A 24,900-nucleotide genomic window follows, 5' to 3' on the forward strand; every position below is an offset into this window, starting at 1 on the left:
TCTATGTACGGCGTTGCAGGGATTGGAGAAGCAGCTTCGCACTATATACTCCTGCTTAGATCTGCTCATCACCCGAGAAATCATGATCGAATTTTGTGTAACCCTTGGTGAAAAGACGTCCCAGATCTTCAAAAAGACGAGAAGCAAAAAAAATTTCTCCAGTCCCATGAATACGGCTTGCCCAGCGTGAGGTGGTATCGCATCAGCTACCTCTCCAAGAAGGGATCGAGCCCCTACCAGTTTCCTTCCGAGTGGCAGTCCGTAAATTGAATAGAGTTTCACGGGGGAGCTTTACGGGACGATTTCTCTCAAGCTTCAGTTGCGCATTTCCAACGCGCTTCTACAATGTTGTAGCGGCAGGATCTGGACAGCACAGATGTTGATCTATGTCCCTTCCGACCCCTGAGGTCGCGAATACGAAGTAGGAGTCGACTGAACCTTTCCAGTAGAGGCACTGGGGCAGTACCTAGTCGCATCATTAGACAGTCGACCTATACTGATAATTAGTGCCGGAATAAGATTGACAATCGGACGATAATAGTAATGCTAACAGTCGGACTATAAAAGAGTCCGTCCCTTCAGACACCCCCGCAAGCGGTACCCGCGAGTACCTGCCGATGCAACCATTACGCGGTGGGTCTCGATGTACCCCCAGGTACCCCACCACACCACGCCACAGCCTCGGAATCACGTCCCCCAAGATCGCTTACAATGGCCGAGCTAGCTCACGACTAACAGATTCATGGCGTTTTCCTGCCTTCCTCTTCTTCACCCCCTCTACTACTGCGGTGCTGGGAGGATGGTACACACTCCATCATGACCTCATCTATTTCCCCCGAGTCCGAATCGGCCGGCACGCGACCGGTCTACAGGGTCTACAAGCGTCGCTTTTGGGGGCTGGCCCAGCTGGTGCTGCTGAATATCGTCGTCAGTTGGGATGTAAGACACCTCTCACCAAGGTAACTGCGTATACTGACATCCGCCAAACAGTGGCTCACCTTCTCCTCCATCTCCACCACCGCCGCACAGTACTTCGATGTCTCGGAGAGCGCCATCAACTGGATGAGCACGGGTTACCAGTTCGCCTTCTGCGTCGCCAGCCCGTAAGTACCTATCGCATTGCCTCCCAGAGCAGAGCGCAGGTCACTTCTGCCATGCCCTAATCCGATCCAATCGCGATCGATCGACTCTTCTCGACTCCGCTAACAGAAACTCAATCTGCCATAGATTCGTCATCTGGATCCTCAACAAAGGCGGCCCCAAACCCGCCATCATCACCAGCGCCACGCTCCTGCTGGTCGGCAACTGGCTGCGCTATGCTGGCACCAGAGCCAACGGCGGCATCTTCGGCCTCGCCATGTTCGGGCAGATCCTTATCGGCCTGGCGCAGCCGGTTCTGTCTCTGCGCGCCGACGCGCTACAGCGACCTGTGGTTCTCGGATCGGGGTCGCACCAGCGCAACGGCGCTGGCTAGTCTGGCGAACCCCTTGGGCGCAGCGCTGGGGCAGTTGATTGATTCGGCGTGGGCGACTAAACCGTCCGAGATCCCGGACATGGTGTTGTATATCTCCGTCATTGTCAGCTATATCTCCTCTCCCCGCCGCAACATATGATCATCAGTACTAACACTCTCCAAAGTCAAGCGTCGCATCGATCCCATCCTTCTTCCTCCCCGCCGCACCACCCACACCCCCTAGTGCCTCCGCCGCCGCCGCATCCGCCATCCCACGCACGCCGCTCATCCCCGCAATGCGCCAACTCCTCAGCACGCTCGAGTTTTGGCTAATCCTAATCCCCTTCTCCGTATACGTGGGATTCTTCAACAGCGTATCATCGCTACTGAACCAAATCCTCAGCCCGCACGGGTTCAGCGAGACCGAAGCCGGGATCGCAGGCGGCATCCTGATCGTAGTCGGCCTGGTTATGGCAGCGATCGTCTCGCCACTAACAGACCGGTTCAAATACTACCTCGGCACCATCCGCGTGCTGATCCCCATCATCGCGGCGTCGTATATCGGATTGATCTTTGCCCCCGGCAGTTCCGCGGGCATTGCGCCCTCGTACGTCGTCATGGCGATTATAGGCGCGTCCTCATTTGCGCTGTTGCCCGTTGTGCTGGAGTATCTCGTTGAGATTACATATCCCTTTTCACCGGAGATCGGGAGCACCATGTGCTGGACCGGCGGGCAGTTGCTCGGCGCGTGCTTTATTCTTATCCAGGACGCGCTCAAGGCGGGTGCGCTAGCGCATCCTGCGTTCAATATGCGCAATGCGCTTATATTCTCGGCTGTTGTCGCTGTTGTTGCTGCGCCGCCGCCCATGGTGATTGGCTTGTTTGGGCGCGTGGTGAAGCGCCGTCGGTGGGATATCGATCGTGGTCTCGAGATGCGGGTTCCGGACACCGCGGACGCAGACGGTCCGGGGCGAGAAGATGCGGACAAGGCTGGCTCTGAGATTGGCGTGGTCCATTCGTCTCCTTCACAGAACCAGACTGCCCCTTAGTGTGTTCGTTGTGACGAGCATTCCATTCCTTTCCACATGATCTGGTCGGGGCGTTTGTACATACCGCCAATGCAACCAGAGGATGAAGCCTGATTTGTAGGTCATGCCATGCTGACGGCGATTATATACGTTGTTGGCAAGCTTACCCCTCTGTGTTGGACATTCAGTTCAGCTCAGCTCAGCTTACTCTATGCCCGGGGAATTGCTAAGGACACAACAGCTTTTCCTAGGGACACAACAACTTATGTAATACAGATGATTATATAAGTAGAAATTGTCATGTGACTGTATTTGAATTTCATGCTCTCTATTATTTACATGATCTTCGTGTATGCCCAACTTCACCGCATGTAGAGCACTTTGGGGGCGCCTTCTTCTTCTTCTGTATTGGCTCTTCACTAATTATTTCAGCTGCCTGCGCTTCATCCCTCTTCCGTTTTTTAGGCTTGGGTAATGGAATCATAGGTTCCAAAATTGGACGATAATCTGAATCCCCCTGATCAAGATCTATTCGCCAGAATGGGTGGATATCTGACAACGGAATAGCCTGATTGCGCTTTAATAGATCAAAAATTCTATGAGCGCAAGGCAGGCCCATAGTTCTTGTGAATCCATTTTTGCAAGGCCCTAATGGAGCAATATCTGTAGCTCTTTTAGCTATTAAAACTTGCTCACTTATCCGACGAATCGAATATCGAGAGGTCCTAGTCATAATATTAACATAAAGCTCTTGTGAGGGTACAATTACCTTTTCAATCTGATCTCTTTCGAGGTCATATTCAAGCTTAGCATGTTGAGCTTGCAAAGCCTGTGAAATCCTTTCAGATACAAGTAACATATCCCCTGTTGAAGCGCCTAGATGCTTTTTTAAAAAGGCATGTGAACCTTCAACTCGGGAGGTTGCTGAATTACCTAGATGTAGGTACTGCTGTGTCCATGCAACTATAAATTTCTCTTTGTGAATTAGCCAAGTTTCCTCTATATAGCGAATAGGGGGTAAGGGAAATTGCTTCTTTAGTTCTAGAAGCCTAGAATCATATATATCCTCTGTAGTAGAGTAAGTTAGCTGAATCCATAATTGTAGAAATTTTTGATACTCGTCATTAGTAGAGAAATGCTGCTTTGTATTTTGAGTCACATTTTTATTAATATGCCATATACAAAGTAAATGTGGGTATGTAGGGCAGACATTGTTTAATGCACCTAATAAAGCAAGGTCTCGATCAGTACAAAGAACAGGTTCAAAAGGTAAGGGATCTAGAAAGGAGAAAAAAGCCTTTAGAGCCCAAATATAGCTCTCTTCTTGTTCGTTCCGCATAAAGCAAAATGCGATACTAAATGTTGAATTTGAGGGAGATATGCCAATAATATGCAGTAGAGGCATCTGATATCGATTCGTTTTATAGGTGCAATCTAGTACAAAAACCCTGTTATATTTGTTAGCGTACTCGATTGATTTAGGATGTGCAAACATAAAAAAGAGGATACGCCCTTCTGTGTCTTGCTTAAAAGAATATTTCCACGAATTTTCCTGTAAATTCTTTAGTAAAAGTTCAAGAGGGGTATTATTACCTAGCTTTTGTCTTCGTAAAGCATCCCGCGCATTGTAAATATCCTTCTTTATAATTAAAGCTTCTGAATTGTCTGCTTGAATTGCCTTAAGGATTTCACTTGGCGTTGATCCAACCTCAGACATAGTATAGATTGTTTGAAGCTGATCATCTGTAAATCTGCGAGCAGATGGATGACCTATCATACTATTATTAGCTTGATGATTATGACTTGGGTTTCGTACCTCTAATTCCCACTTCTCGCCATTAGGAATCTTCTTCCCATATAGCCTAAATGGACACCCAATCCGTCGAGTAGTTGTCAATCGTCGATTTGCCCCTTCTGGTGCATTGATTCGATCATGATATTTACCACCACGATCACAGCCAAGAGTAATATTTCGATTCGTATTTGAAGCTATCGTCGTAATAGCGTAGCCGTAGGAGAGAGCATGCTCACGCACAGAGGCAATTAGAAGCTCTCTACTATCAAAGATCTGCTCTGTAGGGGGCTCCATATCTGATGTAGAGAGGTAGGTAATTGAAGAACCTAGGAAGATGGAGGAGAAGAGCTCTAGATTTATACTACTCTAGTATAGGCATTTAGAATGATGTTGCTGTAGTTTTGGTATAGGCATTTAGAATTATGTTGCTGTAGTAATCCCAATACAGATCACATGACATTTTAAATTATATAATCATCTGTATTACATAAGTTGTTGTGTCCCTAGGAAAAGCTGTTGTGTCCTTAGCAATTCCCCTATGCCCGCCCTGCTTTACTATAAATACCCCCCCACTTGTTAGTTTGCTTTTATGTGACCTCAGGATCAGGTGTCTATGTCTCTTCATATGGTTTGGCTGTGGATATTTTGTCATCTATCTGGACGTACTTACGATGATATGTTTGTTGTATATAAGACCATTGGACATGTTGATACGACCGAAGGGACTCACCCAAACAAATCAAGCATTCATCTGTTCCACAAGCAGTATCCTCCTCCATTTACTCTATCAGTAAACCACATGGTCTAAACAGATGAGATTCGTTGTCAAAAACGACAACACTTAGTAGTAACACTAAATAAAGACCAGCTATCTGTACAAGCAAGGCAGACCAGAGAAAGCGAGAGGGCAGCAGACAGGCGGTCTATTATATCATTTTTCCTTCTCTCTCTCCCATCTCCCATCTCTCTTTCTGTCTTGAAACAAAACACAATATGCAAAACACACATGAGGAGTGACCACACAAGACCAATGTGTCAAACCAGGAATTTGATGATGATGACGGCGGCAGGCTGTGCTGTCGGACAGACAGACAGCCATCAGATAAGTGAGGGATTCGGGCGTTCCCCGAAGAGAGTAAACGCGCGAAGAGTCGTTTACTTGAGCTCGCGCCAGAGCTTGGGGGCGGCGCAGGCGGTCGCGCAGTGGGTGAGGTGGAAGACTGTCAATCAAGTCAAGTCATATTAGCATTCGCGTCCTGATGAATTGAGTTAGGGGGACATACACTCCTCAACACAGTCCTCCTTGGGACCCTTGTGGTCCTCGTCCTCCTCCTGGCGGGTGACGCGCTCGACGCACTCGTCGAAGTGGTGCTTGTACGGGGCGCACTGAGCGGAGTGAGCGCAGTCTATACAAGGAACGAGTCAGGTCAGCAACTGGTTCATGTCCGATCAATGGTAGTAGGCATGCCATTGGCACGAGCGATGGGTCATGGTGGTTCGGATGCAGGAAATTGAGACTGAGCAGACGCCATCTTAATTCCTGCAGCCATCCCACACCACAAGAGCGACAATAATATCCCTAGGATAATCCAATTGACAATATGGACGAGACTTACCCTCCTCAAGCTTAGGCTTAATATCCTCCGGCTCCTCCTCCTCTTCCTCTTCCTCCTCCTCAGCCTCACCATCACCCTCCTCAGTCTCCTCAGTCTCTTCAGACTCCTCAGACTCCTCAGAGGACTCCTCGGGGGTATCCTCCGCCTGCTCGGAGCTGTCGTCAGTAGCAGCGTCGTCGCTCTTGTCGGCGGGCTCGGCAGCGTCGGAGCTGGACTCGACGTCCTGGGCGGGCGCCTCAGCCTGGGCCTCGGCGAAGCCCAGGGTGGAGACGACGTCAGAGAAAAAGTCGGCGAGACCCATTGCGGTGGATGCGGGTGTCAATTGGGTGGTGTGGTGCGTGGGAATGGAGGTGGGAGGGTAGGGGTTGAGATTGAAGTGGTTGCGTCTGAAGGAAAATCGGGATGAGTCGGCGTTGCTAATTGTGGCGCACGTGATTGGCTGGCTGCTACAACGGGCACTGGAAGTGGACGGGCAGATGTTTTTACCTGTTTTACTACTAAATCTTATTATGATAGTAATGAATAGGAAAAAAGAAATAATTTCTTGTTAGATTTTCTAGAACCGACGGGAAAGTCAAACGCCCGAACTCCTGGGGTTCCTTCTAAATAATACTATGCCATAGTAACCGCTTCCGGATCGCTAGCTAATAATGGAGATAGATGATACTGTACAAAGAGACCAGAAAACAAAAATGACAGGTCAGCTACTCAACCACTGCGTCGCAGCCGCTCCTCCAACTCATGAGCTACGCTCTGCGACTGCACTTCCTCATAGCATGGCGGGGGCTCGGAGGGTTCAGGCGACACTTCCGACGGTCTGCGTCCAGCACTCTGCGATTCTGCCGGCGGAGGCGGCCGTTCACTCGGGCCCGAGTAGTGGTTCCTGGTATGTTGCGGAGCATCGTATGCCGGCAGCTCGTCCAAGTGAATAGCCGTCAAATCCACGCCGCGGAGACCGCGGGTCCCGCTATCGGTGTTCTCAACGGCCTGCGCAAGACGCTCCTTGATGCGCTCAAAGTTTGTATGGAAGTCAAAGGCCCCCCCTTCTTTGAAGGTGACTTTCAGCTGCACGGCTGGCAGGTTCGGTGAGATGCCTCCGCCCGATACGGGCTGCACCAGGGCTGTCCATACGTTGGGACCGAAGAAGGGCGCGGAGACGTGCGAGTCGTGGACATTGAGGAGAGGGGAAGAGAAGGACTGGAAGTCTGCGGTTTGTTGGGCGGGGAGGTAGACGACCTGGTTTGGATTGGGTTGTTAGGAAGTGGCGGGGGTGGGTGGGATAGGAACGGACTCTTTGGTTGGTGAGGTGAATACAGCCAGCGCTGCTTTGGACGGAGAGGGTTTCTTTGCCTTTGTAGGCGCTGGGCGGGGATAGAGTCAGGCTGGTGCGCGGGGGCGAGGAGTAGATCAGGCGTTCGTTGGGCAGACGCACGAAGCCTTCGTGGTCTTGGAGCATCACCCAGCTAATGGGGTTAGCAAGGAGGGAAAAGAAGCCGCAGTAGATGGGGCGGGCGCACGTACTTGATAGACATGGTGAGATGACAGAAGGAGAAAGTCTAAGTGCGAGAGAGCTTGGAGGACGAGAGATCTAGACAAGTTGCGGGGCAGCCGGAGATAAGCAGTACCTCTGTGCCGTAAGATCCTCCGTAGTATTTTCATGTACCTTTGACCCTCTCGCGGTCAGCCTCAACTCTGCAGTGTCCATCGATCCGCTGTCGATCACCCCAACAAAACCAGAGAAAGAAGTCGGGGATTGTTGGGATGGATGTTTTCTGATTTATTTATCCTGTATGGCCATTATGACACTACTGCAAAATAGGTACTGTAGGTACCTAGAAGGAGCTAGAAGCTGACGGTTCCTATGTAGCTGCGGTCCACGGTCTGTGCCCTGCCGGATTCGACGGATTCAGTTCCCCTCCAACTTTCTTCGCTTTTTCACTTTTCTTCTCTCTTCTCTCCCCCCATGATCGCGTGACACTAAAAACTCCCACGGGTGGGCTCATCATCCTTTTATTCTATTTTTTTCTACGCCAACTGACTCTCTCCCTGCAGACACTGCCCATGTCGAGCTCCTCCGCACTCACTACCCGCGCCCCATAGCTATCCCCTCCTCTCCTCCCAACGGCGCCATGGGCACGAAAGGCCCATATATCCCGCCCCTTGTCGGGTGGCTGTACGATCTGGTGCTCTGGACTTTCTCCGTGCTCATTGATCTCTTCTTCCGCGAGGTCCATCCCCGCGGGTCCTGGAAGATTCCGCGACGCGGCCCAATCATCCTGGTCGCTGCCCCTCATGCAAACCAGGTGCGTGACACTATTTGAGTCCTAAAATTCCAACTAACAGCAGCTCTCTCCAGTTTGTCGACTCACTTGTTTTAATGCGCGTCATCCGCAGCGAAGCCCACCGCCGCATATCATGGCTGATCGCAGACAAATCTTTCCGGCGCAAGTTTATCGGGTTCCTGGCGAGGATGATTGGAACACTACCCGTAGCGAGAGCAATGGACAATCTTAAACCCGGGACCGGCACCGTCTATCTTCCCGACCCGGTCAACCAGCCCACTCTGCTGCGCGGAGTCGGCACCAATTTCGAAGGCCCGGGGTTTGAAGCGGAAGGGACGATTGCGCTGCCGACGATCAACGGGACGTCGCACAGTACGGCGATTGCGGAGATTCGGGGGCCGGAGGAATTGGTGCTCAAGAAACCGTTCAAACACCGGGATGCGTTGTTCCAGTTGACGGGGCGGGATGACATCGACGACAACGGGAAGTTCACTGGGGATGGGTCGGACCAGGACCGCTCGGAGTTCAAGGGCTCCAAGTTCAAGGTTGCACCGCACGTGGATCAAACGGCGGTCTATGAGGCGGTCTTTGCGAGACTGAATGCCGGGGGCTGTGTGGGCATCTTCCCCGAAGGTGGTAGTCATGACCGCCCATCTCTGTTGCCGCTTAAAGGTTGGTCAACTGTTTCGAAAACGTGGTGAACAATCAATGCTAAGATAACATCTAGCGGGTGTGGCCTTGATGGCACTGGGAACGCTGGCAGATAATCCGAATTGTGGCCTGAAGATCGTTCCCTGCGGCATGAACTATTTCCATGCACACAAATTCCGATCGAGGGCGGTCATTGAATTTGGCACCCCACTCGAGGTGCCCAAAGAGCTGGTGGAGCAGTTCAAAAAGGGCGAACGACGGGAGTCGGTGGGCAAACTGTTAGATATCATCTATCAAAGTCTGGTTGCTGTCACCGTCACCAGTCCCGACTATGAAACGCTCATGGTAAGATCTTGCCTTTCTTATCCAATGCTGCAGCTAATCTCTCGACAGGTCATCCAAGCGGCCCGTCGGTTGTACAACACCAAAGGGAAGAAGCTTCCTCTTCCAATGGTTGTCGAACTAAACCGCCGACTCGTCAAGGGCTATGAGCACTACAAGGAGGACCCACGTATAGTGCACCTCCGAAGATCTATTGTGGACTATAATAAGCAGCTCCGCATCCTCGGCATCCGGGACCATCAAGTTGCCTACGCCAAGTTCTCGATCATCCATGTCATTGCCAAGTTGATCTACCGCTTGGGCCAGCTGGCTCTTCTCACCATTGGAACTCTGCCCGGTCTGCTCCTCTTCACCCCTGTCTTCATCGCCACCAAATACCTCTCGATCAAAAAGTCCAAGGAAGCGCTAGCTGCCTCCACAGTCAAACTGCAGGGCCGAGATGTGATGGCCACCTGGAAGCTATTGATTGCCTTGGCCTTTGCACCAGCCGTGTACGCGTCCTACACCGCAGCCTTCACTTACTGGACGTACCACAACCGCATCCGAGGCTTGATTCCAGAATGGGTACCACTCTGGTTGGTAGTGTTGATCGGCATGATCCTATTCCCCACAATCACCTTTGCCGCCCTCCGAATCGGCGAGGTGGGCATGGACATTATCAAATCTCTACGCCCACTCATTCTATGCCTGAACCCCTCATCTGCCAATACCCTGGTAAAGCTTCGCGCCAGACGGGTAGCCCTGACCCAGCTCGTAACGGAAGCCATCAACACAATGGGTCCAGAACTCTTCCCAGACTTCGACGCCGCGCGGATCGTGTCCGACCCATTCTGGAAAGTCAACCGGGAAGACAATGATATCCCCGCCATCCACACACACGACGACTACGACGACAACGACAGCGTGCCGCTCCGTTCCCAAGAACCCCTCCCCCGCAACGAATCCTTCTACAACCTCGCCAATATCGGCTTCTTCTCTACAAGACCCCCGAGCCGAGACCGCAGCCGCAGCAGTTCCGCAGGACCCAGACCTGGCTCGCGGCATCAGTTGAAACCACTCAGTCCCCTCACGCCCAAGGATACGCCCAAGGATCCTCTGGAGGATGTCAATTCGCGCATTCGCGACGCTATGCGTGAGCGCGGCCAGCGCCGTCGCCGATCTGAGGATGGCTCTTGGGATATGGCGAGCTCGGGGCCGAGTACGCCGGGGAGTGATGGCGAGCGGAAGGATCTATAGCCTATAGTTGGCCTATACCCTGTGCTGCTGGTGCTGGTGCTTCTTGTATGTAGCTATTGCTGTTTCTGCTTCTTTGCTCATATAGCTGTATTGAGAGATATCCCATGTTTTTCTATGTTGCTTATCAGCTGTATTGACTGATTCTGTTGCTCAAAATATGGATCCATCATCCCACACAGAGACACATTCGGTGTTGGACATTTTGTTCGGGGGGCCGGAGGCCGAGTTCATGTTGATAACATTGAATATTGTTGCGGCAGGCAAGCAGTGGTCCCCCATTAAGCTTCCAGCCTCGACCCAGTACATCAAAAACCTATCTGAGTACAAACGATCTGTATGAACCACCGGGCTCGATAGAAGTAAATGAAATGGTAATGTCAATCTCTTACGAAGGGACCGTAGTCGCCTGTCTTGTCTTTTTCCATTCTATACAACACGTTCTATGTATATGTAGTTTGTTACTTACTATTCAAGCCGAGCGCTAACATTATCATAAGGTGTTCTCTGGAGTAACCGAGGCTCGGCATGAAGATGTGCTGTTGTTCTTGCTGCGGCTGATGATCCCGCATTTGCCACTTCCGGGGTTGTGCTCAGACCGTTGGATGTGCAGGGCTAGAAGACATTTTTCATAAAAAAAAAAAACCTTGCCAGCCAAAAATATTGCAGCCTTTGATTTGTGGTGGTTGTCTCCGAACTGACCACGTCAGCCTGTTGTTGTTGTACACCCGCACAAGACACAACATCCTTCCGCTCTCTCTCTCTCTCTTTTATCGCTCGTTCTCCCTCAGCCTTGGAATTCTCCAACCACCCCCGAGGGGCGAGCCGCTTGTCCATACACATACAACACATCCGCCCTCACCATGGCGGGCTCAATGCACCTGTCCCGACTCCGGAACTGGTTCCTCGCCTCGCCGCCCATCGAGTTCGCTATCTCCAACCTCAAGGAGCTGCTCGTCGGCGCCCTGCGCCAGGGTCCCATCCCGCAACATGTGGCCTTTGTCATGGACGGGAATCGACGGTTTGCACGATCGCACGGGATCGAGACGGTGGAGGGCCATAATCTGGGATTTGAGGCACTGGCAAGGGTACGGTCCCGGAAAAGCTTTGCTATCCCCTGGTTGTGTGGCTTGCCTTGGTGGCTGACAATAATATCTGATAACCACAGATCCTCGAGGTCTGTTACAAGAGCGGAGTCAAAGTCGTTACGATATACGCGTTCAGCATCGAGAATTTCAAGCGGTCCAAGTTCGAGGTCGATGCGCTGATGGAGATGGCCAAGGTGAAGCTGTCGGAGATGGCCCAGCATGGTGATCTGCTCGATCGGTACGGTGCGCAAATTCGCGTTCTGGGCCGGCTCGAGCTGCTCAAGCCTGATGTCCTGGCAGCTGTCAACAAGGCTGTCGAGATGACTAGCCGCAACGGTGACCGCATCCTCAATATCTGCTTTCCCTATACCTCCCGCGACGAGATCACCGGCGCTATTCGCGATACGGTGGAGGATTACAGCACGCCGCTGTGGTCTGCGAAACCGACTGGCGTGGCGGCGCGCGCGCCTTTTTCGGAATCGCATATTGCGCTGAATATCCGCGCGCAGACAACGGGGTCGGGCAAAACTATTGATTCCCATAGCGACTCCGAGTCGACCTCGGAGTCTTCGACGCAGGAGGAGGATACGATTCTGCGAAATGACCGATCCCAACCACGAGTGTACGAGTCCGAGTCCTCCTTTTCGTCCTCTACAACACTGCATCTAGGGGGCCAGCAAGAGGGACAGCATCAACAACCACCATCCAACAAAAACCCATCACAAGCCAATTCTTCCTCCTCCGACGCAGAAAACCCCGTCTACATTTCCCCCGAGACTATCACCCGCCAAACTCTCTCCGACCACATGCTGACCAAGGGCACTCCACCACTGGACATGCTGATCCGCACATCGGGCGTGGAGCGACTCAGCGACTTCATGCTCTGGCAATGCCACGACAACACCGAGATTGTGTTCTTGGAGGTAATGTGGCCCGAGTTCGACCTGTGGCATTTCCTGCCCGTCATGCTGGCCTGGCAACGGCGCATAGCCAAGTCCCGCCAGAACCCGGACGCCGAGGGCAACTTTGCCGGCGATAGTCCGGAGTCGACGAGTGAGGAGGATGCGGATGCCGTTCTGTTGCGGCAGGGAAAGGTCAAGGCTGTTTAGTCTCGTCTCTGTCCCATGTCTATCTATCTTGGTGTTCATTAGCATTCAGTGGAGTTTTGTGGTATTCGGGGCTCGTTCTAGCCCTCGACTGATTATATCCCCCGAAGATATCCAACGCATTCAATAATAATCCATCCGTCGATAGAACCTCTTGTAGATCCGATTACATACGATTGGAACCCCGATACCGGCCCATGATGACTCACTCACCCACCGCACACGGCGGGGCAGAAAAGAATGCGGGATGAAGTGAACGGAACTTCTTCCACTCTTATCATCAATCATTCTTCACAATGGCTCCGATTGCTGGTTCCAAGGTTCTACTGCTGGGCTCGGGTTTCGGTATGCTCCAACGGCCCCAATTGACTGTTCCACTTCAGTATAGACTAACTTCTCGCAGTCACCAAGCCTACCGTCGAGGTTCTGAGCAAGGCCGACGTCCAGGTTACCGTAGCCTGCCGGACTCTCGAGAGCGCCCAGAAGCTGTGCGAGGGCTTCAAGAACACCAAGGCCATTTCCCTGGATGTTTCCGACGATGCCGCTCTCGACGCTGCCTTGTCCCAAAATGACCTGGCTATTTCCTTGATCCCCTACACCTTCCACGCATTGGTCATCAAGTCGGCCATTCGTACTAAGAAGCATGTGGTCACCACTTCCTACGTCAGCCCGGCGATGATGGAATTGGACGAGGAGTGCAAGAAGGCGGGCATTACTGTGATGAACGAGATTGGTCTGGACCCTGGCATCGACCACCTGTACGCCGTCAAGACCATCTCGGAGGTTCACGCCGCCGGCGGCAAGATCACGGGCTTTGTGTCCTTCTGCGGGGGTCTCCCTGCCCCCGAGTGCTCGGACAACCCGCTCGGCTACAAGTTCTCTTGGTCCAGCCGCGGCGTGCTTCTTGCCCTGCGCAACGCCGCCAAGATCTACCAGGACGGCAAGCTAGTCAGCATCGACGGTCCGGATCTCATGGCTACTGCCAAGCCGTACTTTATCTATCCCGGCTTTGCCTTCGTCGGATACCCGAACCGTGACTCGACCCCCTTCCGCGAGAAGTACGAAATCCCCGAGGCGCAGACCGTCATCCGCGGCACGCTGCGCTACCAGGGTTTCCCCGAGATGATCAAGGTGCTCGTCGACACGGGCTTCCTCAGCGATGAACCCAACCCCGTCTTCGACAAGCCCATCGCCTGGAAGGACGCGACTAAGGCCCTACTCGGCGCCACCTCCGCCAGTGAGCAAGATCTGCAGTGGGCCGTGGCCTCCAAGACGACCTTCCCCAGCAACGATGAGCGCAACCGCCTCCTAGCTGGTCTGCGCTGGATCGGCCTCTTCTCCGACGAGCCTATCACCCCGCGCGGCAACCCGCTCGATACCCTCTGCGCTACCCTCGAGAAGAAGATGCAGTATGGTCCCGAGGAGCGCGATCTCGTCATGCTGCAGCACAAGTTCGAGATCGAGAACAAGGATGGCTCGAAGGAGACTCGCACTTCGACCTTGTGCGACTACGGTAACCCGGCTGGGTACTCGGCGATGGCTCGCCTTGTTGGTATTCCTTGCGGTGTGGCGGTGAAGCAGGTTCTTGATGGGACTATCTCCAAGAAGGGTGTCCTTGCGCCTATGTCCATGGACATCTGTGGTCCTCTTATCAAGACTCTGAAGGAGGACTATGGCATTGAGCTGATTGAGCGCACTCTGTAAGTGTCAAAAATTCCCATAGAATAAGGGTAGTGATATACAAAAGAGAATGAATCACAAAGATCACATTTCGCTATAGACCATTTTGTAAGAAAACGGCTCTAGGGGGGGGGATTATGAAATAAGAGCTAGAGAAGCTTCAGCTGGAGGCCCTGAAGGAACTAGGCTATGATAAGCAGGCGATGGGCTGGTTAAAGCCACCAAGCGGCACCGGTACGTGTGGAGAGATATCTTAACTATACGTGAAACATTCTTTCTTCTTGACTTCATTATCATAAATCACTTTCCTCTATCGTAGCAGCATTGGACCCGTGACTCGGTCCAATGAAGGTTATTGTTATTGCAGACAGGCCAACAAATAATTGCATGGGAAAACAAAAAATAGAACTCCGGTCAGAAACGAAGCAAAGAGCCGGAGTATGTGGATGAGGGTGTGTGTGCGTGTTTTGCTATGTCTTTCTTTCCTCCAAGGGAAAGAGACAGCAAGATGGGGACGATGTCGATCTCTTCGACACATGGGTGAGGGAGGGAATGTGTGTAAATGAGTTTGCCTAATACTCCTTGTCTTTGTTTTTTGTATGAAGCGCGAAAGAAAAGACACCAAGTCATGCAGCCAGTGAAAGCTTGCGGAATCGATCAGAGAATAGTGCCAAACCTACGCCAAGGAAAAGAACGATAAACGTTAGCAACGAGGACCAAGAAGAGAAACTTGATGATGAAGTGGATCTGGAAGAAAAAGGCTCGTATTGGCAAAGAGCCGGATGGAACGTGTGCAGGAAAGGAAGAAGGAAGGAAGACGTACCCAAAGGTCTGCTTCATGCTGCGGACATAGTACATGTCCCAATTCTGCTTCGTGACATCCTCCTGGCCAACGGGAACTCCAGACCAAGTGACGCGCATCTGGGTGACGCCATCGACGTCGTTTTGATCAAAGTGAATCTCCAAGGTACTGAAATGGTCGGCGGGCCACTGAGCCAGGCGCCACTTCTGCACCAGGTGCTTGGGGGGCTCCAGCTTCACGAACTCGCCGGTGACGTTACCGTCAAAAATCGCGAACTTGCCGCCGGCCTTAGCGCCCTCGAACTGGCGTGGCGGGCTCCGCGTGAACGCGGCAATGCGCTGCGGGTCCGTGAAAGAGTTGTACAGCTCCTCGGCGGTGGTGCGGAACTCGTCGGACGCCGTCACGGTCGTGGTGTTGACAGTGGCTTTGCCCGTCGTCGAGGTGGTTGTCTGGCCCGTGCTGCCGGCGGACTCCTTGGTCGATTGCGGGTGGACTCTTGCGGCGGCGAACCCGCTGGACGGGTTGACACCGGGAGCATGCTGCAGGTCCTTGCCGTGCTCGGTGATCAGGGCCGGGCCGAGTTTGACCAGTGCCTGGCGCAGCTGGGGCACGATTTTGGAGCGCACCAGGTCCTTGACTGGCTGCTTCGAAGCGGCGTCGGCGTGGTTCTCGATCTCGAACTTATCTTCAAGTCAAAAACAATCCGGCGAGAGGATTTTTAGGGGGAGGGGGACATACGACGAACTCATCTTCCTCGGTGTCGTGGGCTACCTCGGGGATGCTAATCGAGCCGGTCACCTCTTCGGCATCGGTAGTCTTGCCTATTGGAATACCTTATTTTAGCTGCTTTGAAGAGACCAAACAAAAACAGCATTGGAATTTGAATCTACAAACCTGAATATTCTAGTTGCAACTTGACGTCGAACAGGGTGATGACCTTGCCCTTGCGCTGGCTGACATCTACGTCGCCATCCATCGACACCACACGCTCTACTTTGGCCGTCACGCCTCCCTCCTCGGCTGTGATGCAGCACAGGTTCTGCTGCAGATAATTCTTGGCCCAGCCTGAGGCATCCTTGTTCACCCAGTGCCAGTTATTGGGGTTGTGAAGAACCATGATGATATGATGAAAAAAGTCTCCTCCGTTGGTCAAATCGGCCAGGTGCCCAGCTAAATTTCTATAAATCACACAAATCACGCGTTAGCGATGTTTTTTTGTGTATTCTCGGCAACCGAAAAAAAAGTGGAATCATGCGAATGCCACCAGGATCAGGACCAGAAGCGTATTTCCGGACGTAAAAGCTATTCAGCAGTGAAGAAGGAGCGAATCCATCAATTCTCAGACTGGTGCCAGCTGGTATCTCATCATCTGGGGCAGGCAATTAGACCCCAGGCCAACCTGAAGAGATTGGCCGAGGATTGCCGGGAGGGATTGTGTGCGAGGGAGAAGGAGGAAAAAAGAACAAAAAAGAGAGAACTTACAATTTCAGGTTAGTTAAGAAGAGAAAGTCGGGACAATTGGGATGAAAGGGGGGGGAGAATGCCCTGGAGGGAAGAGAGAGAGAGAAAGAAAGAGAAAGCGCTGGGTGATCCGCGACAGAAGACTCTAGAAAGACGGTCACGTGAACCATGGTTGATCTGAATGCCCTAAGAGGGAAACGAACGTGGTGGGATATCGTAGCGGAAAAACAAACAAATTAAAGACATGACGGCATAAGAATTGCAGCTACTCCTGCTCCAACTGCTCCATATCCTCCCATCCATCCTCCAACACCAATTGCTCCCGTACGCGCTCTCGCAGCCCTTGGATCTGGCTGCCCAGCGCCTCCGCCCACTGTCCCTCCACAGTAGCAACTTTATCCTTGAGGTCGGTAGTGAGTGTCAGTTCTTCCTCCGAACTAGTATTCTGCATCTCCCGCTGGACATCTTCGGCCTTCTCGCCATGCTGGTTGCGCTCTGCCTCCACGAGATTGCGGTTCGCTCGCATGACAGCCGAACGCACCTCGTGCAGGAGACACAGCAGATTCGTCTGCGACTCGATGTATTGGTAGCTTGATTTCTCTGCATGGGACAGCAGTGAGTAGAGGTATTGTAGCGGGTGGGCATGGTAGCTCGGGTTCTCCGTATACTCGGTCGTGGGGATCTGAACCTGGAAGCCTCCCAGACGCTCGGGCACCTGCTGCACCAGAGCAACGAGGGACGGAGCAATGTCCCAGAATGCAGAGAGCTGCACTTCCACGCCGCGCACGACGTTCTGCTCGATAGTATCAAGGAAGGACTCGAAGCGGTCAACGGCCGCGGTCTCGTACTCGACTTTTCGGTCGAGGGCATCTTGAGAGAAAAACGCTTGCGTCTCACGGATCTTTTCTTCGTTGTTGTTTTGCTTGTACGGCAGTAGCGCAACAGCCTTGTACTTCTCATCGCGGTCGCTGACCAGATCATATGCCTCGCGGTGGAGCTGTTCTCGGGCTTCGAACAGCCATTTCAGCTGCGTCAGTTTCTCCAGGAGCTCGGGCTTTTCGTCGCCTTCTCCTTGCGTCTGGTCGGGGGTCTCGTGCTGCGCATCATCGAATAGTTTGCTGCTGAGCTCGTTGATGCAGGCTGTCGCTCGGGCGATACGGTCCGTAAGGATCGTGTGCATCGGGTTGAGCACAATATCTTGATACGTATCCAGCTGGCGCTTCTCCAGTTCACGTTCGCGCTTGTTGTCTTCGGAAATCATAGCCGCCTCAGCCTCTGCAGCCTCTGCAAATGTGAGGCTGCCCGCCTGAATCTGGCCCTGTATGTTTGACTTGAACTGGCGATGGCCATCCCTGACTTGGTCCTGGTGCTCCTGGATCATTTTTTCGACGTCGACCTGGTATCGCTGTCTGGTGGACTTGATTTCTGAGAGATCGGTAATTGAGCGCACTGTGGTTCGATAACTGACAAGATCTGGATGGTTATTGTTCACGGCAGGATGATGGCGTGGATAGGGCGGAGGGAGAGTAACCAGGCGCGAGATATCAAGTCTCTGGCTTTCCATCGATCGACCACTATAATTCCCGGGTTGTTGTTCATGCCAGCCAGCCTTTTCGGGAGGATATTCATCAGGCCCATAAGCAGCATTGCTGTGGCCCGTGTAATTTGCCCCTGCATCGTCTAGTTTCGAGGGTGTCAATTCCGAATCCCACTGCATAGCCTCGAGAGGCAAGCCCATGTACTTGGACTCGCGTTTGGATCTCTGCATTTTTCTCTCGTTTCCTTCGCCGCTGCTAGAACCAGTCTTCGATTCCCACCAGCGACTAGGCGCGCGGCCCCTGGAGCTCATCTCGTCATTGCTCATGCTGACAATTGGAGACAAGCACGGTTGGTAGTTATTCCACCAAGCCGATTCAGGCCGACCAGCACGATTGGGCGGGATCTCCAAAACGGGCGTTGGTGTAGGAGGCTGTTGCGCAGGCGGCGGTATCTCGAAGAGCTTTCTTCGTACCTCATCTATATTCATCGGCCCAGATTCCCAAACTCTGGCGTACCGCTGCCGTCGAATTTGGGACTCGAGAAGAATGAATTCCGTGAAGATCTTTAGAGCCCCCGCTTCGTCTGAGGCATTAGCTTCTTTCTCGATGTAGACCTTGTATCGCTCCAACGCATCGTTCACAAAGCTAGTGTCTTGCTTGATAATTGATTCTAATGATGAGGTCTGGCGCGGTGATTGTTGAGTGATAGGCCGACGAGGTGAAAGGGGCATCATCATCGAGACAGCATCGTTTGGCAAATGCAGAATATGAGAAACGGGGCGATCCTCTGCTCCTCGAGACGGCGCACGCAAGCGCGGTGGTGCCTCTTTGGCGGAATTGAGAGGAGGCGTTGGTAGGGCTTTTGGAGGTAATGCCTGAGGCGCTGCCTTCTGGTAAGACGATGATGAACCTTCGCCGCCTGGTGAAAATGGAGGTGTATCCGCAAACGCAGCAGTTGGTCCTGCAGACCTCGGTTCCCGTTTGGGAGTAGAGTGGGACGACTGATCAGAAAACAGGCCGGTGGAGGATGCTCGAGACCGCGACGCAATGTGCTGTTCTTCCAAGCCAAGGCTGCGAGTGCTTAGCGGTGTGAATTTGGACGATGATTTCGGATGCCGCGTCTGATCTGGGCTTCCACTCGGCTCCGGGAGAACGAGGTCAGACGGTCTGATCTGATCCAGAGCTTCCGACCACGGATTGCCGCTGGAGGATACGGCGCTGGATATATCAATACTTTGGCTTTGTCGGTGGCGCCGCTCAATCCGGCGTTCACGAATACCTTTGACGCTCGAGTCGCGGATTGCCGGGCTACGGAAAAGACCACCACTACCAGGTGTCCGTTGAGACTGGTGTGCCGACTCGCTCGAGTCTGGGTGGTCTGTCTGCTCCGGCAATCTAACAGCTCTTGCGGTGTCAATATGCAATGGCTCCTTGTCCCTGCCTGGTCGATTGTTGATATACTCCTCATCCACCCAGTCGGCCGGCGTCGGCGGAATACTTCCCAATCCCGTTCCTAACATCGGCGGTGCTCGAGCTCTGGCCCTAACGGAAGCCTGCGGTGTTCTAGCAGATGACTCTGAGGAGCCACTTACGCTGACCGACCTCGCCGTCGGCGGTGGTCCTGGGGGTGGTGGCGGCAGTGGCATCCCAGGCCCCCAAACACTGTTCGACGGAGACCCATTTCTAGTCTGGCTTGTGGACCGCGAAGAACCCGCACTGCTCACCACCGCACCAGCAGAGACAGCTCTTCGAGACGCCGGGGGACGTATTGCTAGGTCTTCTTGGCTCACTGGTCCCGTTGGAGCAAGGCTCCTGAATGATGGCGAAGGTTGAGGCTGTTCGTACTGAGCAGCTGAGATTGGCTGTCTAGACATGTGATTTGATGCGGCAGAATTGTAGGGAACACCTTGATACGCTTCGACCCGACTATGAGAGATTGATCTATTATTTCCTTGTGGAGGTGGCGGAGGCAATGATTGACGATGGAAGTCGACATCATTCATTTGAACCATTGACAGTGGACGGGGCCGGGGAGCGGAACGCCGTTGGTAATCCGGCGACAATTCGAAGTTGGCTTCTCTCAATTGATGCTGCGCTGGCGATGCTGCCGGAGAGGGTGTTGCGTAGTTGGGTTGCCTGTAAGAATCCGGTTGCATTCGATTTTGGTTGCTTGGAGGTGAGTATGGCGGAGGAGGGGGTGATAATGACATCTCTATGGTGATTATGTTAGTCTCCAATTTCGTTATACGTATGCGAACGTGGAAAAGTCGGACCTGTGTGAGTATGCTGCTGTGGCACTATGCGCACCATGTTGTTCATAGGAGGATATGCACCCTGTGCGGAAGCACCACCCGCAGGCCCCCAGTCTCGAGGATTATAGGGAACATTGTATGCCGCCGCTTGTCGGGAAGACATTGAAGATGATGATGCAGACCTAGTATTTCCGGGTGATGAAACGCAGGGCGACTGGCCCTGCGTGAGCGTGAATGGGCTGGAGAGAGAAGTCGAAGACAAGGGAGTCAGGAGCGCACCGTGACCCTGGAATTGAGAGCCACTCAATGCCGTCGTCAATAGAGGTGGCTGAACAGCGTATTCTCGACGAATCGGGGACGGCTGCTCGTCGCCTACATGATTTGAAGCCAGCCAGCTAGATACAATAATAGGAAGGCCATCAGTACGTTTAGATTGTTAGTCCAGAATAGTGGGTTAGCACACCTATTCATATTGAATGCATCCCTCAAGAGGCCGCGCAAGCCGAAGCCATGGTCGCCGCAGGGGAAGTCAAAGAAGAAGAATCCCAACAGCAAAAAGCGGTGCAAAGAAAGAAAGGGAACAAAAGAGCTATTGGTAATTTCCGACTAATAGGAGAGGCACGGCACAGGTTTCTATTCTTCGCATCAGCTCTTGGCGCACGCGGCGCGGAGAGCAAGCCTGTGCTGGGAAAAGCGAAGTTAACCCTAACGGGCTGTAGGGCGAGTTAGTGGGGGCTCAAATGGAGATAGGAACACAACCACATGCCCATTTGAGGGGTTCTGGGGAGCTATATTTGGAACAACAAAACTTTCCCAATAGCCTTCAGGCGCGGGCGAGTGGAGGGTCGAGGGCCGTGATATGCAACTTGGGAATTCTCATCACACGCCGAGCTGAGTCCGGCGCCTATCGTCCACGCTGAGAGGTCCAATGCCGGTGCCCCCGCATCCAAGCACATCGAATAGCGATCAGCATCTGGGCCGGATTTAGCAGGGATAATTAATTGCTGGACAGGCCAGGGGGTATTTGGCACTAAACAAGGCCCACCCTGACTGTCGGGCCAGGGACTCGGTGTGAACGGCCAGTCTACAGTTTCTTTGGCTACAAATGCCAGGAACGAATAGGGATGATGGAAATTGTATTCGTTTTAGAAATGATAATCATACTCTCCACCTACAATAGACTTGCAACTCGGCTAATCAGGATCAAAGCCTGCCGAAATACGAGTTGTAACCTAAACACTTTGGCAAAACTGTCAGTATTCGAGACACTAACACATGCGATCGGCAAAAAGCAGTAGAATGAGGGGTGTCAGATAAATGCCTTGTCACAGGCGGTGGTCATCAATTAAAAATTCCTTATGTTGACCGTCGTGATAATATTGAATGTGATTCATCATGGTATGAGGGGGGGAGCAAAAAGAGCAGAGGGTCAAAAACTCACATTAGTAGTCAAAGAACAAAGCATATAAGCCTCGGTTCAAAGGTCTCTATTCATAATCGGTCAGCATCGAGAACTGGCTGGACGTTGCAGACACAGGCAGGAGACTCGGGACTGATCAGTCATGACATGTATCGTCTTCGCCGACTGACGCCGGCTAGGACATATGCTTGTCTTTTTGTTGTGTCGATTCATCACGGAAAGATGGAGCCAAAGGGAAGAAAGACAAGGTCCAACGTACATCTACTTTTTATGGCATATCTGTAGCAGATTATCAGCACATGTCATGACAATCGCAATGATGAGAAATTTTCAAAAAAGAAATGATTCAGGAAAGCATGAATGGTATTAAAAAAGAAGGTTGTCTGCATCGAAAACTCGGATAAGACTCGTCATCTAGGGTGATCATCATAAAAGGCGGATGAAAAAGACAGAACAATAAACAAAAACCGCTTACCTTTTGCCTGGGGATCTACTAGAGCTGAGTTGAGATGAGCAACATACTGCCTATCGGAAGGGTCAGTGACTAGTCACATAACCATTTCTCTCTCAAGACCATGAATATCTTGGGGTTGTCTCAGTGGGCGAGGTTTTCTAGGCCTGCCACAAAATAGGCATATCCATCAAGACCGGACGTTGTCCGTCGGAGCCCAGTGCCGCTTCATCTTCGGACGGGGGTGGGGATGCGATGATGAAATGGGCGGTTTGGCTTACCACTCAAAGCCTCAAGTTCCTAATGAAAATCTTCGCATCTGTTAGCATACGATACGACAACAAGAGATTGTGTGACAAGATTCATGTTGAGGTAGAGAGATCAGTAAAGCCATTAGTTATCGTCACCGGCCCGAAGGCCTTGGACGGTAAATCCAGCGTATATTATAAAAAGCGTTCATCATGTGAAATGGGGGAATGTTGGGATTGACGGGGAGGTGGTCAACTCACGATTTACAAAATTGCCTGGATGCATTGTAATAGCATGGATATGTTAGGTTAGTTCTATAAGAGCGAGTTAGCTCTGAGCATTGACAGACAATGTGTGGGTTTTCCAAGGAGAAAGTGCGAGAGTGACAAGCTCAGCCTGACGTGCAAATAACAGAAGTTTCATTCCCCGGAGGGTCAAAGACTCTAGTTTGAAATGGTTATGGGTATCATCATGTTGCTGGGGAGGGGGATAGATGAAGGAAAAGCAGTTGGAACTTACCATAGAATCAAGAAATAGTGAGTGTTGTCATGTTGAGTGGAAGAGAAGCGAAAACCAAAAAAATCAACTTTTCAAGCTCCCGCCCCGGAACCATGTTTTGCCGAGACTAACCCAAGGCCGTCTAGCGTTGACACCTGCATGGTTAGGCAAACAGTTACCTAATAATGAGGCTCACATGACCCTGCCTGAGACTGGAGGGATTTCATTCTTCCGCGGCGTCGATCCCGACACTCGGCAAGAGGAATCAAGAGAAGGATCGGGATCTTCCGAGTAGTAGAAGTTGAAAAAAAAGCCCCCAACAACGGTCGATAAAGGACAGGCCTGCCAACATTGACGTCTAAGTAATTCAGACGATCTACAAGGCTCTATCTATTATTATTCTCCATCGGGTCACCGCATTCCCATTATCCAGCGCGATCCACGGGCATTCCCGGTCCACCGGGAAGAAGAAAAACCGGCCGAGGGTCAGGCGGGGAATGACGAAAACCAACGGATACTCAGCGTGAGGTCACTGCCCCGCAGCCCGACTATGGCGAGTGACCTGCTTCCAAGTACTTTGTTCCGCGCCCCGTGACGTTTAGAGGTCCACGACAACCATCAGTTCCATATAGATCCATTCTTCCCCCCGAAGCCCTGAGCCGAGACAAAACTTGTTTCCTCTTCCTCAAAATATCTCTTCCTCCCTCCCTCACCCCCATCAATTCCCTCATAAATCCAAAATGGCCGACAATGGCAGCGCAGCGCCTCCTGTAGGCCAAGAGAACATCAACACCGACATCGTCACACTCACTCGCTTCTTCACAGAAGAGCAGACCAAGTACCCCGAGGCCTCGGGTGATTTCACGTATGTCCCAGCGCCAGCTCCCTCATCCCAGCGAACTAGAACTAACAACTCGATAACAAGACTCCTGTGCCATGCCCTGCAGTTCTCCTTCAAGTCGATCGCCTACTACATCCGGCGCGCGTCGCTGATCAACCTGACGGGTCTAGCCGGCTCGTCCAACACGACAGGCGACGACCAGAAGAAGCTGGACGTGATCGGCAATGACATTTTTATCTCGGCCATGCGCGGCTCCGGTAAATGCCGCATCCTCGTCTCGGAAGAGGAGGAAGATGTGATCCGGTTCGACGAGCACCCGAACGCGCGCTACGCCGTGGTCTGCGACCCGATCGACGGGTCGTCCAACCTCGACGCCGGTGTGTCGGTCGGCACCATCTTCGGTGTCTTCCAGCTGCCAGACTCGGCGCTGGGTCCCGGCAAGACCGTTGGCCCGGAGGTGCTGCTCAGCCCGGGCACCGAGCTCGTCGCCTCGGGATTCACCATGTACGGCGCCTCGGCGCAGCTGGTGATCACCATGCGCGGCGGCGGCGTCAACGGCTTCACGCTCGAGAACTCGCTGGGCGAGTTCATCCTCACACACCCCAACATGCAGCTCCCCACCAAGCGCGCCATCTACTCCGTCAACGAGGGGAACAGCATGTACTGGGACGATTGGTGCCAACAGTATTTCCACAGCCTCAAGTTCCCCACCGGCAAGAACGAGAAGCCGTACAGCGCGAGATATATTGGCAGCATGGTGGCGGATGCCTATCGGACTCTGCTGTACGGTGGTATCTTCGCCTACCCGGCAGACTCGAAGAGCCCCAAGGGCAAGCTGCGCATTCTGTACGAATGTGCTCCTATGGCTATGTTATTTGAGAACGCTGGCGGTTTGGCGGTCAACTCGCGCATGGAGCGGCTGATGGAAGTTGCCCCGGAGCACATCCACGACCGGAGCGGTGTCTTCCTTGGATCCAAGGATGAGGTCCAGAAGGTTATCGATATGTACAACAAGTACAATAAATAAGCTCCTGGCATCGCGAATTTCTGGTTGCTTGAAGGAGTTATAACTGCTGGACGGAGATCGTGCTCCTGTCTCCTTGCTTGATGATTC

General features: G+C 52.5%; 9 protein-coding genes across 9 annotated transcripts; 5 read left to right on the top strand and 4 right to left on the bottom strand.

The window, feature by feature from the left end:
* Positions 1-738: 738 nt before the first annotated feature.
* On the top strand, positions 739-2,502 carry N7510_008879 (putative cell surface receptor/MFS transporter (FLVCR); the record flags this gene model as incomplete). The annotated part of the gene is made up of 5 exons (XM_056980804.1): positions 739-939; positions 991-1,103; positions 1,228-1,359; positions 1,424-1,577; positions 1,639-2,502. Coding segments are annotated over 5 exons (1,464 nt in total), but the record flags the coding sequence as incomplete, so codon positions are not given.
* A 2,929-nt stretch (positions 2,503-5,431) lies between these two features.
* On the bottom strand, positions 5,432-6,193 carry N7510_008880 (cytochrome b-c1 complex subunit 6 family protein; the record flags this gene model as incomplete). Its single annotated transcript, XM_056980805.1, has 3 exons — positions 5,432-5,496; positions 5,560-5,682; positions 5,893-6,193. 3 exons carry the CDS (start codon positions 6,191-6,193, stop codon positions 5,432-5,434), a joined length of 489 nt encoding a protein of 162 aa, XP_056831014.1.
* Positions 6,194-6,600: 407 nt separating this feature from the next.
* On the bottom strand, positions 6,601-7,424 carry N7510_008881 (GRAM domain-containing protein; the record flags this gene model as incomplete). Its single annotated transcript, XM_056980806.1, has 3 exons — positions 6,601-7,128; positions 7,184-7,355; positions 7,414-7,424. The coding sequence occupies 3 exons, from the start codon at positions 7,422-7,424 to the stop codon at positions 6,601-6,603; spliced, it is 711 nt and encodes a 236-aa protein (XP_056831015.1).
* A 597-nt stretch (positions 7,425-8,021) lies between these two features.
* Positions 8,022-10,403, top strand: N7510_008882 (putative glycerol-3-phosphate acyltransferase Sct1; the record flags this gene model as incomplete). Its single annotated transcript, XM_056980807.1, has 4 exons — positions 8,022-8,195; positions 8,249-8,846; positions 8,902-9,170; positions 9,219-10,403. 4 exons carry the CDS (start codon positions 8,022-8,024, stop codon positions 10,401-10,403), a joined length of 2,226 nt encoding a protein of 741 aa, XP_056831016.1.
* Positions 10,404-11,263: 860 nt separating this feature from the next.
* Positions 11,264-12,597, top strand: N7510_008883 (undecaprenyl diphosphate synthase family protein; the record flags this gene model as incomplete). Its single annotated transcript, XM_056980808.1, has 2 exons — positions 11,264-11,488; positions 11,569-12,597. The coding sequence occupies 2 exons, from the start codon at positions 11,264-11,266 to the stop codon at positions 12,595-12,597; spliced, it is 1,254 nt and encodes a 417-aa protein (XP_056831017.1).
* Positions 12,598-12,890: 293 nt separating this feature from the next.
* lys9 (saccharopine dehydrogenase (NADP+, L-glutamate-forming)) lies at positions 12,891-14,298 on the top strand (the record flags this gene model as incomplete). Its single annotated transcript, XM_056980809.1, has 2 exons — positions 12,891-12,939; positions 12,998-14,298. The coding sequence occupies 2 exons, from the start codon at positions 12,891-12,893 to the stop codon at positions 14,296-14,298; spliced, it is 1,350 nt and encodes a 449-aa protein (XP_056831018.1).
* A 602-nt stretch (positions 14,299-14,900) lies between these two features.
* On the bottom strand, positions 14,901-16,193 carry N7510_008885 (AHA1 family protein; the record flags this gene model as incomplete). Its single annotated transcript, XM_056980810.1, has 4 exons — positions 14,901-15,021; positions 15,098-15,756; positions 15,815-15,897; positions 15,971-16,193. 4 exons carry the CDS (start codon positions 16,191-16,193, stop codon positions 14,901-14,903), a joined length of 1,086 nt encoding a protein of 361 aa, XP_056831019.1.
* Positions 16,194-16,802: 609 nt separating this feature from the next.
* On the bottom strand, positions 16,803-20,688 carry N7510_008886 (uncharacterized protein; the record flags this gene model as incomplete). The annotated part of the gene is made up of 2 exons (XM_056980811.1): positions 16,803-20,287; positions 20,349-20,688. Coding segments are annotated over 2 exons (3,825 nt in total), but the record flags the coding sequence as incomplete, so codon positions are not given.
* A 2,997-nt stretch (positions 20,689-23,685) lies between these two features.
* On the top strand, positions 23,686-24,813 carry fbp1 (fructose 1,6-bisphosphate 1-phosphatase; the record flags this gene model as incomplete). The annotated part of the gene is made up of 2 exons (XM_056980812.1): positions 23,686-23,810; positions 23,871-24,813. 2 exons carry the CDS (start codon positions 23,686-23,688, stop codon positions 24,811-24,813), a joined length of 1,068 nt encoding a protein of 355 aa, XP_056831021.1.
* Positions 24,814-24,900: the final 87 nt, after the last annotated feature.

The sequence above is a fragment of the Penicillium lagena genome (assembly GCF_028827675.1).
Source record: "Penicillium lagena strain IBT 129212 chromosome Unknown utg000006l_segment0_segment0, whole genome shotgun sequence".
NCBI lineage: Eukaryota > Fungi > Ascomycota > Eurotiomycetes > Eurotiales > Aspergillaceae > Penicillium > Penicillium lagena.